Genomic DNA, 17,415 nt, shown 5'->3' with positions numbered 1-17,415 from the left:
TAGGTTTTCTAGGATGGAATCTGTTGTTTTATTCTGACAGTGCAGAAAGATCCTGGTCTGTGATGTGAACCCTCACACTACAGTACTACAAATGCTAACAACTTGTATGTCACAGGCAATGGAATAGGAACTCTTCTGTTTAGGACAAGACAATACAGTGAGAAGCTCTGAGCTAGTAATGAGTGGGGCTCAGTCTTGATTTAATGTGACTAATGATCACAAGATGGCAATAATGTGGTAAGTCGGCAGTATTTCAAACTTGCAGGGTGTGCATGTATGTGTCTGCATTCTTGCTTGCTCGCTTGTGTGGTATTAATGAAAGCCAGTCAGTTACACTTGTCCACAAGAAGCTTCTGCTGCTGGGCTGCTTAACTTAGTTCAGCACAGGAATTCAGCATATTATTCAAAACTGTGTGCTCAACTGGAATACAGCTTAAATTCTTGGAACTAATTCACATGTATGAATATGTTTTTTTTTTTTTTCTTGACACCCACACAGGGAAAGGCTATGTGAAGAGGCTTGGGCATGACTTTTTGCCATGTGTGTGATACCAGTGTCTCAGAAAAATGAAATTTACCCTTTTGTTTCTTCTACATTTGTTTGAGGTGTAATATAATTTTTTATATGCATGATTATATCATGGGTGGTTTTTCATAATCTGTTCTGCTTTTCACTTTGTTAATGGTGTATTTTTCTGTTAGGCATTGATTATATTGTTTGTTAGATTACTTTATATTTGGTCCAGAGCGTTTTCTTTTTTATTTGCTGCAAGAAAAATGAGAGAAAAAATCAAGTGATATTAAATGCTTTCAGTATCACTTTTTACCTGTCTGTTTTTTGTTTTGTTTTTTTTTTTCCCCTCTTCAGTCTTCATTTTTGTCTTCAATAAATACTTATAAAATATTTCTGCTGCCTCTTCTGGATGATGTAGTCTAGCTCTGAACTTCCTGGTTGCTAACAATATCCAATAAAACCAACCAACCTCAGTTCCCAAGTAAAACTCCCAAACCAAAGCTGAACTCTTAAAAGAGCATCAAGTGCATAAAGCTCAGAGGTTGAAGTAGGTTGAAAGAATTTTCTGTGACAGCTTTTATTAAAACTACATCAGTTGCTGTTATCAGAAAGGATAAATAAATTTTTTTTTTTTTTTCAGAACAACTGATGTTTTGTTATTGCTGCTTTTATAAGGGTTTTATGTGCATTATCATAGCCTATGAAACAAGTTGAAGCTTTTTTTATTTTGAGATTCAGGCAATTCCCACAAGTTAAGTGTATGACAGGTCTTCGTGAAACCTTATGCAACAACTTGATTTCCTTACTGGAGAACTGGAAATAATTTTCTGAGTCTAAGTCAGAAAACAAATGTCCTGACAGCAAATAGAAGTTACTTGCCTCCTAGTTGAAAATGTGTGGTCTCTGACTAATTTAGCCAGAGGTTCTGGCAAAAAGAAAAGTAATCTAAAAAAAATCCATCCCCCTAAGATTTTGCCGGCAGCTGTGCTGTCATGAGAAGAACATTGCTGGTACAGTGTACCGGTATTTTTGTGCTGACAAAGAATTTGATGTATCTGATAGGCTTTTGGCAACTTTGCATTTCTGAACTATCTGCTGGGGGATTTGCTTTCATGGACAGATGTTCTAAGGACAGGAAGAGATTTCTTCCAAATTTTTAGATTTCTGGTTTTGAAAAATACAACTTCCATTTTTGTGGTGTCTTTTTTATAAACTGTTAAAAGTGTAGTAAAGGTTTCCATGTTAGATTTGCTAAGTATCCCTTTTAACTCCCTGCAAAAATGTAGAGGATATTTTCTTTTCCCTGCCAAAACAGGTAGCACTGTCTACTCTGATGTATTGAAATGCTTCTAGTGTCATTGTGTGGTAGTCATCTAATAATGCGTGTGGAGTTACGCAGCAAATCTAACAACAATGCAGGCTGGTAAGCTAATGCAAATATTGAATAGGTGATTTAGCTTTATTAGAGTTTTACTTACTTTATGTCATTAGAGATTATTGGGTAATATATTTAGTTGTCAGGCAGTATTATTTACTTCATAAAACATGGGCAGATCTTCAAGGAAACATAGCATTTTGTTGTCCCAGGATTTGTTGCTGTGAATGCCAGGTAGTGGATGACCTCTGGGTTAGTCTACAGGATGATCCAGTGATGAGTACCTGTCTTCCAGACGGAAAAGCATGCTCTTATGTTTCTTTCTTTCTCTTTTGGATTTAGAAAAGTTTTCTGCCTTATTTTGTAGGCAAAATCGCTGGTTTAAGTAAAAGTTGCAATGTTTGTTTTGAGTGGATTTAGTCTCCTACATCCACAGATGACCTATCCACTTGCTTTGGCTGCTGTCACAGTATAGGTCCCTTTCACTTAATTGCTCACTACTATCTTGTAGTCATCTACTACTTTATTCTTAAGTGGTTATACTGTGGAAGATACGGAGTTGTACTTTAGAGACAATTTATCTTGGAACTTTTGATCCAAATCAGTCTTAACCAAAGTGAAAAGCATTACTATGAACATTCATTTTAGCTTGCATTCTGTTACATCAGAGGGATAGAAGAAGTTTGTCATGGCTTGCTTATTTGTTTCTTACATTGTGGGAGTGTTCTTGTTTTTTGAACATGGAAATGAGGCTACCAATAAAGAGAGCCAGTGACTACTGCAGCATAGGTATGAAGAGAAAATGCAGTTGAAGCAAGCTAAATGAATTAAATGTTGTCATTGTGGTTAGGGAAAAAGAGTGAAGGGTTGAGAGGGGGGAGTGGGGCTGAAAAAGACAAGTGAGAATGTTTATAATGTAGAGAATAAACTCAGAATCTTTAGTCTTTGTATCAAATGTAGCATGTCATGCTTAAGTAGCTGTTTATAATCATAAATGTTGAAGCTCTTAAGAAAAAGTGCATTCCGTTTGATGATAGGAGGTTAATTCCTAAAGTTTCCTGAGAGGATAAATTTTTTCCTGTGTGATTGTGAAATTTCAAGACTAATTTTTTTCAGTTGTCTTCTTCCCCTAATACAGCCTCTTTTCAGATGATGGATTTGAAATTTGAGTAGTGTATGAAATCCCTGTGTTCTAAATGATCGCTCTGAGCCAACTGGAATCTAACTGAGCAAATCATGTCAGCATGAAAAGCATTAGTTGGTGATTTGCATTTTTTTTTTCCCTGCAGATGCCCTCCTCGAACTTTTTTACCAGCACTATGCAAAATTTTTCTGGATGAAAGTGCTCCAGACAATGTGTTAGAAGTAACTGCTCGTGCCATAACGTATTACCTGGATGTATCAGCTGAATGCACCCGCAGGATTGTGGGAGTGGATGGAGCTATCAAAGCACTTTGTAATCGTTTAGTAGTGGTTGAACTTAACAACAGAACAAGCAGAGATTTGGCTGAGCAGTGTGTGAAGGTATGTGTACTGAGGAAACTGTTTCAGCAGGAGCTGGAGAATTGGCTGGTTTTAAAGAGCATTCTTGTCTTCTTATTTTATTAAAATGTGAAGCAAAAACTGTGATAAAGGTGTACAATGCTGCTTATATTTGCTGCATATCTGGTGCTCTTCAAAGGTGGGATTTCATTTAAAAAAATAAAAGGTGTATAAGAAGAAACATAAAATAACAGAAGAAAATTTTGCTGTTTATCTTACATGACTAGAATGATACAGGCTAATTTTATTCTAAAAAGGTAATGAAGAATTGTGTCAGGTATAAATTTCCTGTTGTAAAAAAATTGTCTGCTGTCTGTTCTGTAGCACTAAACACAGCTCTTCTGCACTCTTTGTAAAGCTTCCAGCAAAATCTACAACACCTTTAAAATCTTTTGTTTAAAGCATAACTCATAGGCATGTGATAGCATATAGTCCTTGATTGCCATGGCATCAGACTTTATGCATGTTTTTCTTACCTAAGTTATACTCTAATGAGAAGTACACCACTGAAGTACTGGAGTTAACAGTGCTTCTGGAAGTTGCAGAGGTTTCATTTGTGTTTCACTTAATTTTCCCAGGAGAAGATACTATGATCTAGATGTCTCTTCTTATGAACACTTATTATGACCTTGCTATTGGGGAATGTACTTGTATTTGCTCCCGTGGTTTTGAAGACAACTACAACTACTAGAGTACTGGAAGCTGTGGCTGTTTCTGGTTGTTAAGAGAGAGGGTTTTTTAAAATTTTGTTGTTTAATTTTCTTATCCAATTCTGTGGATAGATGTAAACAAAGAACCAACTCTGTGTATGTCATTCTAATTATATTTTGTTTTGTTCTAGGTGTTAGAATTAATCTGTACCCGTGAGTCAGGAGCTGTGTTTGAAGCTGGAGGCTTGAATTGTGTTCTGACATTCATTCGTGACAGTGGACACCTTGTTCATAAGGATACTTTGCATTCAGCTATGGCTGTAGTGTCCAGACTCTGTGGCAAAATGGAGCCTCAGGATTCTTCATTAGAGATCTGTGTGGAATCACTGTCTAGCTTATTAAAACATGAAGACCATCAGGTAATGTAATAGTTAGCTTAATATGCTGTGAATTTAACTTCCATTTGGTTTAATAAGTGAATGGCTGGGTATTTTTATAGAGTCATAGAATCATTTAGGTTGGAAAAGACCGTTGAAGTTCATTGAGACCACCTGATAACCTGACACTGTCAAGTCCACCACTTAAGCTGTATCCCAAAGCACCACATCTACACATCTTTTAGATATCTCCAGGGATGGTGGCTTAACCACTTTCCTGGTCAGCCTGTTCCTATACTTGACAACCCTGTTTGTAAAGAAAATTTTGTTAATGTCCTGTCTGACCCCCTGGTGTAACTTGGCCATTTCCTGTTGTCCTGTCAGGTGTTACTTGAGAGAAGAGACTGAAACCCACCTTGTGACCAGCGTCCACAACTGTGTGCTTACAATAGTAGTTGTGATGTTTGGATATTGTGATAGCTTCCTTTTACAGTTGTGATGACAGGAGTTAAAAATAGTGCTTAGTGTTTGACTCCAAGCACTGTTGTCTGATTATGGTCTTACTTAACTTCTGAAAACTTTATTGAAAAAATTTCCTACCTTTTTTTGTCAGTGCATTTGGAAAAGTCTGCACCACAGTCACTGTCAAGTGGAACGTAAATAAGACACAAAAATCACTTTGGTTTGTTTTTCTTTTGCCAAGGAGTGATACACACTAAAGAGTGATACAGACATCCACAATCAATGCTAAAATAGTACATTTGAAACCATCTTAAATGGGACTATCATAGATGCAGCACTACTTTATTGCTGTTTTACTAATTCAAGATGAAGTAATTCTTGTAAAATTTACAAGATGAATCCCAGGGAAATTATTTCCCTGTTGGTAGAATCCTTTTGTGTATCTTATTAATGCTTTTTGGCTCTTTAGCTGAATTACTGCTGTAGCCTATCTAGGCTTCTTGTCTGTACCATTCCTAGTCTCCATTTTGCCCCCACCCCTGTCCTCATTCTTTTCTCTACATCCCCTCTGTCTGGTTTATTAAGCACATCATGTGCGGGAGACTAAATCCATTTTTGCCTGTGGGCTACCTTTTGTTCATATATTTTTAGCCCTTTTTGAAAGACTCGGACTGTCACACTAGCCATTTCAGAGCAAGCTACAATGTGTTTTTTAGGCGTTATGTAACTTTATTAGTGCACTGATCATCTCAGACAAACTAATCCTGAAATTTAGGCCAGAAGTCTGTAGCATTTTAACTGTTTTCCCAATTTATAAAAAGAGCAATTGCTAGGGTTGTTGGAGACCTGGATGACAGGTCAAATTAACTTAATCTTTTTGTTGCAGTTAAGCTTAAGGTTGGAGTAACCCAAATGCTTTAATAAGCAAATCTGTACCAGTAGCCTCGAGAAATATGTTTTGTGTAAAACAAGACTCAGGATTTAAAATGAATGTTGATGCGCATTATGAATTTGCCCAGTAATTTCCTGTTGTAAAGTTTCTACACTGGTGGATATGGTCACCTTTTATGTGGGCTGCCAGGTAGTAATATCACTGAAGGGAGAAGTACAATCAGTGTGGCCTCAAGAGCAACTTAACTGTAAGTTTGAGGTTTAGCCTTTCTACTAGCAGTTTATGAGAAGTTTGCTCTGTAAACTGCCAACAATGTGGCACTAATATTAGGAAATATTTCTCCATTAAAAAGGTTCTCAAATATTGGAATAGTCTGCCCAGGGCAGTGTTGGAATCACCATCCCTGAGGGTGTTCTAGCACCATGTGGACCTGGTGCTTAGGACATGGTTTGCTGTTAACCCTTCAGTGCTGGGTCAGAAGTTGAATTGCATGATCTTGGAGGTCTCTTCCGACCAGATATATTCTGTATGTTAGGTGAACTTTTCTTGTATATTTCTGATAGATAGCTGTGCTGGTAAAAATCCATCAAGATGGCATATAGATACAGAATCGTTTATTCATTGTGCCTTCAGAATCCTGAAATGATGCCAGAGGACATGAGTAGTGGTCATTACAAGTTAAATTAAAAAAATTATCCCTTTCAAAAGAGTACTTGAAAATTTGGGGTGCTTGGCATGCAGAGACCATGTCATAAGTTTAGGGTGCTCTGCATTTATTCAGTAGAAACTGATTTTCAAGTCCTTTCAAACTTGCTGGAATTGTAAGATTTTTAACTTCGTGAAGTCTGGCTGATACCTTAATCTTGTTCTCTATTGATGAGTAGCTGTCTTTGAGCCTTTGGTTTGTGATAGCAGACAATTTGAACATGACCTGCACTAGAAGTCCATGATGTTTTAGAGAGTAAGAACTCTAGTAGTGTTGAGGTTGGTGAAATGTAGATATTGATAGTTTTTTGAGTTTGTGGGTGTGTTTTGGGGGTTTGTTTTGTTTTCTGGTGTGTTTTGGTTTTGTGGATTTTTTGTTTGGTTTTTTTGTCTAGGTTTCATTTTCTTCTCTCTTAGTTTCTTGATACTTGGTGTGGTTTTCTGTTGCACATCTACAAAGGCAAATGTGACTGGAATAGCTTATCTTAGTATACCTATTCAAACCTGATCTGAAAGATCACTTGACAGTATACAGATAAGAGAGATGATAAAAGCAAAACCTCCCTTCTTTTCAGTGCCTGCATGAGAAGCTGTATCCCTTCAAGGGCAATTGGCCAGCTGTATTTTTTGCTGGATTAAGAGGATTATCAGTAAGCCTTGTTTCCACGGAGTCACTGTCTGTCTTTGGTTTTTTTTTGTTTTTGTTTTTGTTTTCCTTTTTTTTTTTTCCTTTTTCTTTTTTTTTTTTTCTTTAATGCCAAACCTAAATTTGGGATTTTTTAATTTTATTGTCACAAAAATAATTTCATATCCCTGTGTCAGCTGCTCAGTGGACCAGTCAGGATTATTTAAGGGTGAAATCTGATTTTCTGTTTGTGCTAGTTTTGGGCATGAACAGAATAATATCTTAAGTATATAAACCTTTAAATAAAACTTCAACTATAAAACTGCACTATGGCTTTAATAGTTTGGGGGTCTCAGAACGCTAGACTTGTTGGATAGCTGGAAAGGGACTTTTTATAAGGGCTTGTAGTGATAGGCCAAGAGGGAATGTATTGAAGCTTGAGGAGGGTAGATTTAGACTGGCCATTGGGAAGAAGTTCTTTGCAGTGGGGGTGGAGAGACGCTAGAACAAACTGCACAGGGAGCTTGTGAATGCCTACTTCATTGAAGTGTTCAAGGCCAAGTTGGATGAAGCTTTAGTAATCAACATCTCTCTTGAATTGAGGAGCCCAAAACTGGAGCAGTTGAGAACATTGCTGGATTGACTCCCATCTTTCTGTCTTAATGAAGCCTGACTCCTTGGTACACTGACTTCAAATGGAATCTGGGGAAATCAGCTTCTTCTGTGTCCTTTATTCGTGAGAATATCCCCTTAGCATCTTCTCTTCTGAAGTAACAGATTTTTCATCATTTCTCTTATACTGCTTTCTTAGGTTTCAGATGGAGCGCTGAGATGCTTTGCTTCATTAGCTGACAGATTCACACGGCGTGGAGTTGACCCAGCCCCATTAGCTAAGCATGGATTAACTGAGGAGTTGTTATCTCGCATGGCAGCTGCTGGTGGGACAGTATCAGGACCATCTTCAGTTTGCAAACCTGGACGAAGTAGCACTGGAGCACCATCTACTGCTGCAGACTCTAAATTAAGTAATCAGGTGTCAACCATTGTAAGCCTGTTGTCAACCTTGTGTAGAGGCTCTCCAGTAGTGACACATGTAAGAAATCCTTTTATGCTACAGCTTTTTGTAGGGTTTTAAAATAGCAACACAAATTGTGCATATATAATCTATCTGTATATTACAGATTTATAGATTTTATTTATATATATACAAAAGTACTCCCAGGTTATTTATAAAGAGGGGAAAAAAAGGAAACATTTCATATGGAAATGAAATCCAGTTCTGATAGTATTTTCTAAAGCCCTGTATATTTTTTATTGTTCAGACTTTTAATTATTTCCAGGATCTCCTAAGATCTGAACTTCCAGATTCTATAGAAAGTGCGTTGCAGGGTGATGAGAGATGTGTACTGGATACCATGCGGTTAGTAGATCTTCTTTTGGTGCTACTGTTCGAAGGGAGAAAAGCCCTGCCAAAATCCAGTGCTGGATCTACAGGCAGAATCCCAGGATTGCGAAGACTGGATAGTTCTGGGGAACGTTCTCATCGGCAGCTGATAGATTGCATCCGCAGTAAGGATACTGATGCACTAATAGATGCTATTGACACAGGAGGTAAGCAAAAAGAACTGAAAAAGCAAACGGGATGAAGTATTTCTTTGAGGTTTTTATGTTGTCAGAACAAATGCTTAGGTAGTACCTTGAAAATCTTTGTGTACAAGTTCACAGAATCATAGAATGCTAGGGGTTGTAGGAGACCTTCAGAGGTCATTGATCCAAACCTTGCTGCCCAAGCAGGATCGCCTACGACAGGCCACCCAGGGGCATGCCTGGATGGGCATTGAGGAGAGTCCACAACCTCTCTGGGCAGCCATGTCCAGTCTGTCACCCTTACAGTAAAGAAGTTTCTTCTCATGTTGAGGTGGAACTTCCTGTGTTCCAGTTCGTGCCCCTCGTCCTGTCACAGGGGAAGAGACCTGGCCCCTTATTAACACCCACCCTTTAGACATTTATAAACATTAATAAGATCTGCTTTCAGTGTGCTCTTCTCCAGACTAAACAGCCTCACGTTTCTGCTCTTTCTCCTAAGAGAGATATTTCAGTCCCTTAATCAACTTTGTACCTTGAACATGTAAAACTCTTACTCAGAGTTGTGTAAAACAGCTAATCTTACCTTGGCAGCTTTTAACATCTCTCTCCTGTTTCTGACTTCTCTTTCCTCCTCTGCTCCTCCCAGTTGCTGCTCACTTATTCTGTTAGTAGCCATTCCTATGCTACTTTTTGAAATTGAAATTAAGGGCATAAACATTTCTCTAAAATTATTGAGGATGTTTAAGTGGAGGGTTTATTTGTGTTGTTGTTGTTCTTTTTCAAGGTCTTGTTAAATTTCAGTGTTACTCAAATAATTTTGGGACTTTTAACTATTTAATTGTGTCTTTCAGCTTTTGAAGTAAACTTTATGGATGACGTAGGACAAACGCTTTTAAACTGGGCCTCTGCTTTTGGAACTCAGGAAATGGTAAGTTACCTTTGCAGCATCTTAAAAAAAATAGGTTATTTGCATAAAGAGGTGAAAAATCTTTAGTTTTCTTTTTTTCTTGTTTAACAGGTAGAATTTCTCTGTGAGAGGGGTGCCGATGTTAACAGAGGTCAGAGGTCATCCTCATTACATTATGCAGCATGTTTCGGAAGACCTCAGGTAGCAAAGGTATGATTTAAATTGGTATTTTGAAATCCTTATGTGCTAAAGTTTTTGTCCTGTTCTGTACAAAAGGTCTTCCATGCAACTTGTTTTAACGTGTGCACTGTCAAATATTTACGTGTTCTGTGCAGTGTATATCAAAATAAACATTTTCCATTCTCATGGGGCAGTAATACGAATAAAAGTTTGATGATAACTGTAGGTACAGACAAGACAATTGTAGAATCATGGAATAGTTTGGGTCTCTGCAGTAAGCAGGGACATTCTCTATTAGATCAGGTTGGTCAGAGACTGTTTGGCCTGACCCTGAATATCTCCAAGAGCGGGGCTTCAACTACTTCCCTGGGCAGCCTGTTCCAGTGTTCCACTACCCTTATGGTAAAGAACTTGTTCCTAACATCCAACCTAAATTGGCTTTTCTCTGATTTCAAACCATTTCCCTTGTCCTATCACTACAGGCCTTTGTAAACAGTTCCTTTCCAGTCTTCTTGCAGGCCCCTTTCAGATACTGGCTGTTTGAACTTTGCTTGAAATGTAAAAATAAAAGTGTGGGAAAGATGTATGAAAGATATATTTACTATTTGAGAGGAAGGAATCTTAATGTTCGTTTCATGTTTAAAAATGTTTGTTATCAGACTCTCTTACGACATGGTGCAAACCCTGATTTGAGAGATGAAGATGGGAAAACTCCTTTAGACAAAGCTCGTGAAAGGGGGCACAGTGAAGTAGTAGCTATTCTTCAGTCCCCAGGTGAGTGCAGTCTTTAATTCTACACCTTTGTTAGTAGAAATATTTAGACATGATATCACAGTATCATCAGGATTGGAAGACACTTCACAGATCATCAAGTCCAGCCCTTTACCACAGAGCTCAAAGCTAGACCATGGCACCAAGTGCCACGTCCAGTCTTGCCTTGAACAGCTCCAGGGACGTCGACTCTACCACCTACCTGGGCGGCCCATTCCAGTATCCAATGACTCTCTCAGTGAAGAACTTTCTCCTCACCTCGAGCCTAAATTTCCCCTGGCACCATTAGGATTTGATTTTTTAAAATTGTATTATGTGACCAACTTTTTTTAACCTGAAAACTACCTATAAAAGATTTAATATTTTGGATGTTCTTAAGGAATTGGAATTACTGAAGAAACTGCTGTCTGGCCATGGGCAGTGTCAGTGGCTCTGCTCTTCAGCTGTGGAATGGGGCTGGACTGGGATTTTTGCTGTGGGTTTGGGGGATGTCAGCATTGGTAGCTGCTCTGACATCCTTTCTTTCTGCATGGGAAATGCAGTTTAGCTGTTCATGAGATTTTTGTGGCTCTGTAGCCCCAGGTAGTTACGTGGTCATATTCACTTCAAGGACTTTGAGCTCCTCATGTGAATGATCTTTGGTGATACTTAATATCAGACATTTTTCTTCCAGAAGTCTGACACGTGAGTTTTAGGAAAGCATATTCCTGCTCAGGTACTTAAATGTTAGCAAATAAAACTCGTTTGGTTTTGTTTGTTTTTAACGTGGTTGAGTTTTGCCATTGAACGTTTTTTGGGAAAAAAATATTTTCTAGGGGACTGGATGTGTCCTGTTAACAAAGGAGATGAGAAGAAAAAGAAAGACGCAAACAAGGATGAGGAAGAGTGTAATGAACCCAAAGGAGATCCAGAGATGGCGCCCATTTACTTGAAAAGATTATTGCCTGTGTTTGCACAAACATTTCAACAAACTATGTTGCCTTCAATAAGGTAATATTATCATAATAGAAAAAGTCCCTCACTATTGTAAATTTTTAAATATGCTCTGTTACAAAAGGCTTATTTTTCTTTAAAAACTATGAGAACTATGACATCTATGACACTTGCTTTAATTAAAGCAAGTGACGCTTAAACATATTTCTGTTTGAATAAAACTAGTGGTTTGGAAAGTGTTACAGGTCTTGGTTTTTACTTGGTATTTCAAGTAGCACTCTTTTGCTCTGTAGGGAAAAAGTCTGGGAAAAGAGTGTGGTTAGTTAGAAGTGGAAGATTGAAACATTCTCTTGACTGCAATAGCACAAGGACAATATTGTGTTCATGTAGCATCTTGCACTGTGAATTGTTTACTGCTGTTATGAAAGTAGTAATTTAAGAGGGGAAAACTTACCAGTGGATGTAAATCGGAAAGATTGGAAAAAGCTATTTTGGAAGGTTTTAGAAGATTTCTTAACATCTTCAGTGCTCATCAACTGGAGAAGATTCCTTTTACTGTGGGAATTACAAGAATGTAATCTAATATTTAAAAAAGAATGCTGTGGATGGCATAATGGTTGTGATAAACTGTTTCTTACCATAACATTTTACACTACAAATAGAACATTTGTTTCATCTCTTACTTGTTTTCCCAGTGTTCATAAATACTTTGAGGGATGAAAACACAGGGTAAAATTGGATTCTAGTGAGAGAGATAGAACCTGAGTTAATGGTAGGAAGCTTAAACTAGGTAATTTTAAATGAAGGAAATAAACTGTATTAATCTGTGCACAATTAACTGTTGGAGATTGGTTTGGGTTTTTTATGTTACATTCCTTTGTTTCTGCCTTGGAGGAGAGAGGCTTGTGAGAGCAGGATATGTTAACCCAGGACAGAAGTAGTTGGTTCCCTGTATTTTAGTTTTCTTCATGTAAATCACGGGTTTAAGTCAGTCAAATAAAAATTATCAGCTTCAACTATACCAAAATGATTTACTTCCAAATGAATAATATGGAAAGATGCAGTAATATTATAGTAATGCTTAAGAATATTATTAAATATATATAAATAAAAATATTTTTCAATTGTTCTCATAGTAATATGAGACTTTAAAACTTTAGGCTTCTCTCCAAAACATGGCAAGCATGTAACAGAAGTGGATGGCTGGATACCTGGAAGGGTGAAGTGTGTGGAATTGAATTGGCATTGCTAAGAATGGGTGAAGACAGAATGCAGAATACATTTATTTAGAGAGGGCTTGAGGATAGAAAAATACTAGGATCATAATGCTATAGAATCAAAAAAAGATCAGTGGGTGAATGGAGATATAATCTGGGACTTGCCAACAATTGCCAGTTTTGGTTCCAGTAACAAGAGCTGAAACTTGTATTTTTTTGTATCGAAAACATTGTGTAAATATAGGGCAAAAGTAATTTCAACTTGAACTTTTGTTTCTTGGATCACTGCTTACTGTCTTTGTAAGATTTTTTTTTTTTCTCCTATGATCTCTTTTAAAGGAAAGCAAGTCTTGCCCTCATTAGAAAAATGATACATTTTTGTTCTGAGGCACTGCTGAAAGAGGTTTGTGACTCTGATGCTGGCCACAATCTGCCCACAATACTGGTTGAGATAACAGCTACAGTTCTTGATCAAGAGGTAGGAAGAAAGAAAATGCCACCTTTTAATGAAAACAGCACAAAAAAACCCTTATATTTGTTGATTCCACATACTTGTCAATAACTAAAGAATTACATCATACTTCTGTGACTGTATGTGAAGTTTGGTATGTAAAGTTATTTTAAATAAGATGTCTCCATTATTATTTCCTTTCCATCTCAATTTATTACAGGATGATGATGATGGCCATTTGCTAGCCTTGCAGATCATAAGGGATTTGGTGGATAAAGGTGGTGATACTTTTTTAGACCAATTGGCTAGGCTTGGTGTAATTAGTAAAGTGTCAACTTTGGCTGGGCCGTCATCTGATGATGAAAATGAAGAAGAGTCTAAACCTGAGAAGGTAAGTACAACATTGATAGCTTTGTTCCTATAAAACCAAAACTTCTAGTACAATTCTCACTGTTGTGAAAATATCCAGGACAAGGTAGATTATTAATGTTCATTATATGCCTCTTGTCTTAATTTTATTGCTTAGTGTAACTGCGTGTTCTGTTAGTACATCTACTGAGTGTTCCTGTTCAGAGTTACTTGTGATCCAGTTGTTTGACACTTGGTGTTGTCAAGTGTTTTGAAAATGACTACTACATTAAATTAATCATCTCTGAATAAAGTGTGTCTTTCTCACTGTTGGTGCATCAACTAATTGCAGATGTTTTAAATATTATGGAATATATTAAAACAGATAATGAAGACTCTAAATGCATATTGATACTTGCTAATTTCTAACTGTCATATTACTGATCACTCAAATTAACTGAATGGGTGACAGGTCACTTGTTATCCATTTAATTAAGGTTTATAGGTGGTTACAGTTAAACTTTTTTACTGTGAGTTTTCAGTTGTTTAGGGCTTTTTTATGGAGATGGTCCTGGGCAACTGGCTTTAGGTGGCTGTGCCTGAGCAGGTGTTAGGACTATATGGCCCTCAGAACTCCCTTCCAACCTCAACCAATTTGTGATTCTTTATCCACACTGTATGTCTTAAGCAGAAGTGGATGTACCAGCCATTGGACAGTTGTTAATTCTGAGTAGATAAATCTGTATCTGAAAGGAAACTTCTTAGAAGTATTTTATTTTATTTTATTGAAGAGTATTTCTAAAGATATGTTTTAGAGGCAGAGAAAGTGTAGGTCCTATACTTTTGGTTTGAGTCGTTGTTTTTCTCATCAAACCTTTTTTAAATGCTTGTGTTTAGTGCTGTGGGTTGTTTTCATTAGTTTGGGGGCTCATTTAAGGAAGGAGGGGAGAGCATGTAGGCTGGGCTTTATTTAGGGGTTTTGGGGTTGGTTTTGGGTTTTTTTGCTTTTATGGATTTTTTTTGTTGGTTCATAGTTATCATGGAGTTTTTTAATACTATTTTGTTACAGGAGGATGAACCACAGGAAGATGCTAAAGAACTGCAACAGGGTAAACCATATCACTGGAGAGACTGGTCTATCATTAGGGGAAGGGACTGCCTCTATATCTGGAGTGATGCTGCAGCCCTGGAGCTATCTAATGGTAGTAACGGATGGTTCAGATTTATCTTGGATGGAAAGCTGGCCACGATGTATTCCAGTGGCAGTCCTGAAGGAGGATCTGATAGTTCAGGTAGTTTCTTTATAATTCAAGTTCAAGTTAAATGTTGAGACTGTTTTCTTTGTTTATCTGATTTGATTTGAGCTATTTTGTTTTGCAGGAATTGGCTTACTAAATAGTAAAGGATGTAAACAGGTGGAAGGTGGTCAGTTAATTGTGATGCATTTTATCAGATAGCATGTGCCCATAACTTGACTTCCTTGGTGAATTGTGTTCAAGTAAACTTTTTGCCAGTGACAATGTATTAACTTCATTTTGTTTTGATTCTTCTCCATGCATAATTAATTTTTTTCACCTCAGTCATTAAAACTACTTTGTAGTGGCTGTCCCAGGAAAAGCAGGTTGAAATGGTGATTTGTTGTTTGCTTCTGGCTAGCAGAATGATATTGCATGTGTTTGAAGACAAAGTAATGGAAAGTTTCTCATTAAGACTGGGAAACAAATTACAGTGTCTTAATTGTTTGTTGGAGAGAGGATAAGGGAACAGACCTTATTCACTGGCAATGCACAGGTAGCTTTACTCTTCTGTTCAGAATACACAGCTTGTTCTGGATGCGGAAACAACCCTCCTTTGCTTCATATTTTTTGCAACAGTTTGTGCATTCATCAATCTGCAGACGTAAAATGCTTTGCAGTATTATGTTTTCAGCAAGCCGTTGAGTTGAATAACAGAACATATTATGATTCAGGATAGAAATGAAGTGCTGAGGACTTGACTGATTTTAAGGGCTTGGAGACAAAATGTGATAGTGTGTCTAGATCATAAGACATCTGGAAAATGCTTCTAGATTTATTTTATGTTTTGGTCAGAAAACGTCCTTACTTTCTTTTTAACAAAGCTAATACCTTTAAAAGGTAAACGTTTTCTGTGTTGAGGTACTTGTTTATCATACAAATCAGTTTTAAGATCCATAAAGTTAATTTATTAAATTCTCATACTCCCTGGATTCCACTTCTGCTTTCTCTGTTTCAAAAGATGTGGTCTTGGGGATGGGATTTTATTATTTCCGTACAAGATGAGTGCAGTGGAGATAGCTCAGATGAACTTTTCACTGAGAAGAACTTAGAAGTAGTCAGATGGAGGATTTAAGATGTGTCTTTTCATACTGATCTTTTTAAAAGACTGAATAAATCCAAAGTTTTTGAATGAGGTATGCCTAGCATGGATAATATGGAAGGGAAGGAGCTCAACTAGGATTAAATGAGGCTTCTTACAACCTGTTGTCAACAGACATCTAAGAGTGCTGACATTGCCATGTAGTTTGCCTGAACTTCACCCACTAGCTTTCTGTGTGTGTAGCAGCCTCTTTTACTTAAAAAAATAAACTAATATTTAACTAAAATTACGGCAGTACAGTAGAGACTCAGAATAGTGTCTTTAAGTCCTGAACTATTCTATATGTTCTGCTGTCCTAAATCATTACTAATTAATCTTGTAGCATAATTTTGAGTAATTTTCTGTCTGGCAAGAATATAGAGGGTTGAGTAACAGAATTTTTTAGTGTGTATTGCATGACGAAAGTTGGAGTGGGGAGATAAATATGTGCCATGGACATTTTTGGAAGGTCTGTACTCACCCCTCTCCCCATTAGTTTAAAACATGTTTTGTTTGAATTTTTAAAAAAGAAAACTTCAATGCAAAAGTTGAAATTTAATGGTAATTCTGAAGGTTTAGATCTCTAAATTGTGTCTAAGGGAACCTGGAATTATTCCTAACCATGCAGAATCATTACACTTTCAGTGCTACATACTAAACAATAAATTTGTTAAAATGTAATGATGGCAATTTGGAAAAGTCTCATTAACAGAATTTTTATTTCACAAATGAAATTGCAACATTTTTAAATAAACCTTCTCTCCAGATGCCATTCTAAGCAGTTAAGAATATTATGCTTCAAGAATATGTAACTCTTCTTGCCTAGAGATTATTTAATGTTAGTATTATGCCATGAAAATGGCAGATTTAAACAAATGTAGAGCCGAAGTCATTGCAGCAAAAGGAAAACAGCAATTTTACAAGTACCTGGACTACAGAAGTTGCATCAAGTGAGCATGCTGAAAGATGAGGATACTTGTTAACTTTGAAGCTGAGATGTAATCTTTACATTAATGAGGCTATTATGTTTTTATTTGTATGCAGTTCTGTTTTTTTTTAAGTTACAAACTCGTTGAATGTTCTGGTGTGATTCTAATGAACATTTAAAGTGTAGCATGTGACCTTTTAATTGCTACAAGTCAAAATACAATTTCATTAAAATTGAGATAATTGTTGAGAATTTCAGACTAGATTAGGTTAAGTAGGGTAAAGGAAGGATATGGTCTTGTTTGTCATCTATGAAATACCTCTGTGTAAAGCTTTTTATCTCATTAGCTCATGGGATGTTATTGGACATTATTTGGAAGTAAATTTATGTAATGCTTTTTTGAGATATTTAGAGGTGTTAAAATTGTCATTACTGGAAAAGGTATAAGAGGTTCTGAATTATAACTTGAGTTGGCAAAATTTCACCTTATTAAGTAACATAATTTTGGCTTTCTTATTTTTTCTGAGGATCCTACGAGGGAGATTAATAACATTTTTTACATAGGTTGTCAAACC

At 36.9% G+C, this 17,415-nt stretch overlaps 1 protein-coding gene across 8 annotated transcripts in view; it reads left to right on the top strand.

Annotated features, from left to right (window-relative positions):
* HECTD1 (HECT domain E3 ubiquitin protein ligase 1) overlaps positions 1 to 17,415 on the top strand; it is a 67,356-nt gene that overhangs the window by 14,231 nt on the left and 35,710 nt on the right. For 5 of the 8 annotated variants that reach the window (XM_064148332.1, XM_064148333.1, XM_064148335.1 and 2 more), the window contains exons 3-13: positions 3,179 to 3,413; positions 4,273 to 4,500; positions 7,954 to 8,235; positions 8,465 to 8,753; positions 9,581 to 9,657; positions 9,748 to 9,846; positions 10,476 to 10,590; positions 11,403 to 11,577; positions 13,077 to 13,215; positions 13,409 to 13,579; positions 14,606 to 14,828. In XM_064148332.1, the coding sequence (XP_064004402.1) occupies positions 3,179 to 3,413; positions 4,273 to 4,500; positions 7,954 to 8,235; positions 8,465 to 8,753; positions 9,581 to 9,657; positions 9,748 to 9,846; positions 10,476 to 10,590; positions 11,403 to 11,577; positions 13,077 to 13,215; positions 13,409 to 13,579; positions 14,606 to 14,828 (2,033 nt within the window). The remainder of the gene's footprint in view (positions 1 to 3,178; positions 3,414 to 4,272; positions 4,501 to 7,953; positions 8,236 to 8,464; positions 8,754 to 9,580; positions 9,658 to 9,747; positions 9,847 to 10,475; positions 10,591 to 11,402; positions 11,578 to 13,076; positions 13,216 to 13,408; positions 13,580 to 14,605; positions 14,829 to 17,415) is intronic. The other 3 variants (XM_064148343.1, XM_064148353.1, XM_064148376.1) reach the window with 1 other exon arrangement.

This window comes from Pogoniulus pusillus, chromosome 1 (genome assembly GCF_015220805.1).
Source record: "Pogoniulus pusillus isolate bPogPus1 chromosome 1, bPogPus1.pri, whole genome shotgun sequence".
NCBI classification, from domain to species: domain Eukaryota; kingdom Metazoa; phylum Chordata; class Aves; order Piciformes; family Lybiidae; genus Pogoniulus; species Pogoniulus pusillus.
The sequence above is the reverse complement of the archived record's forward strand: the minus strand, read 5'-3'. Positions and strand labels throughout refer to the sequence as shown.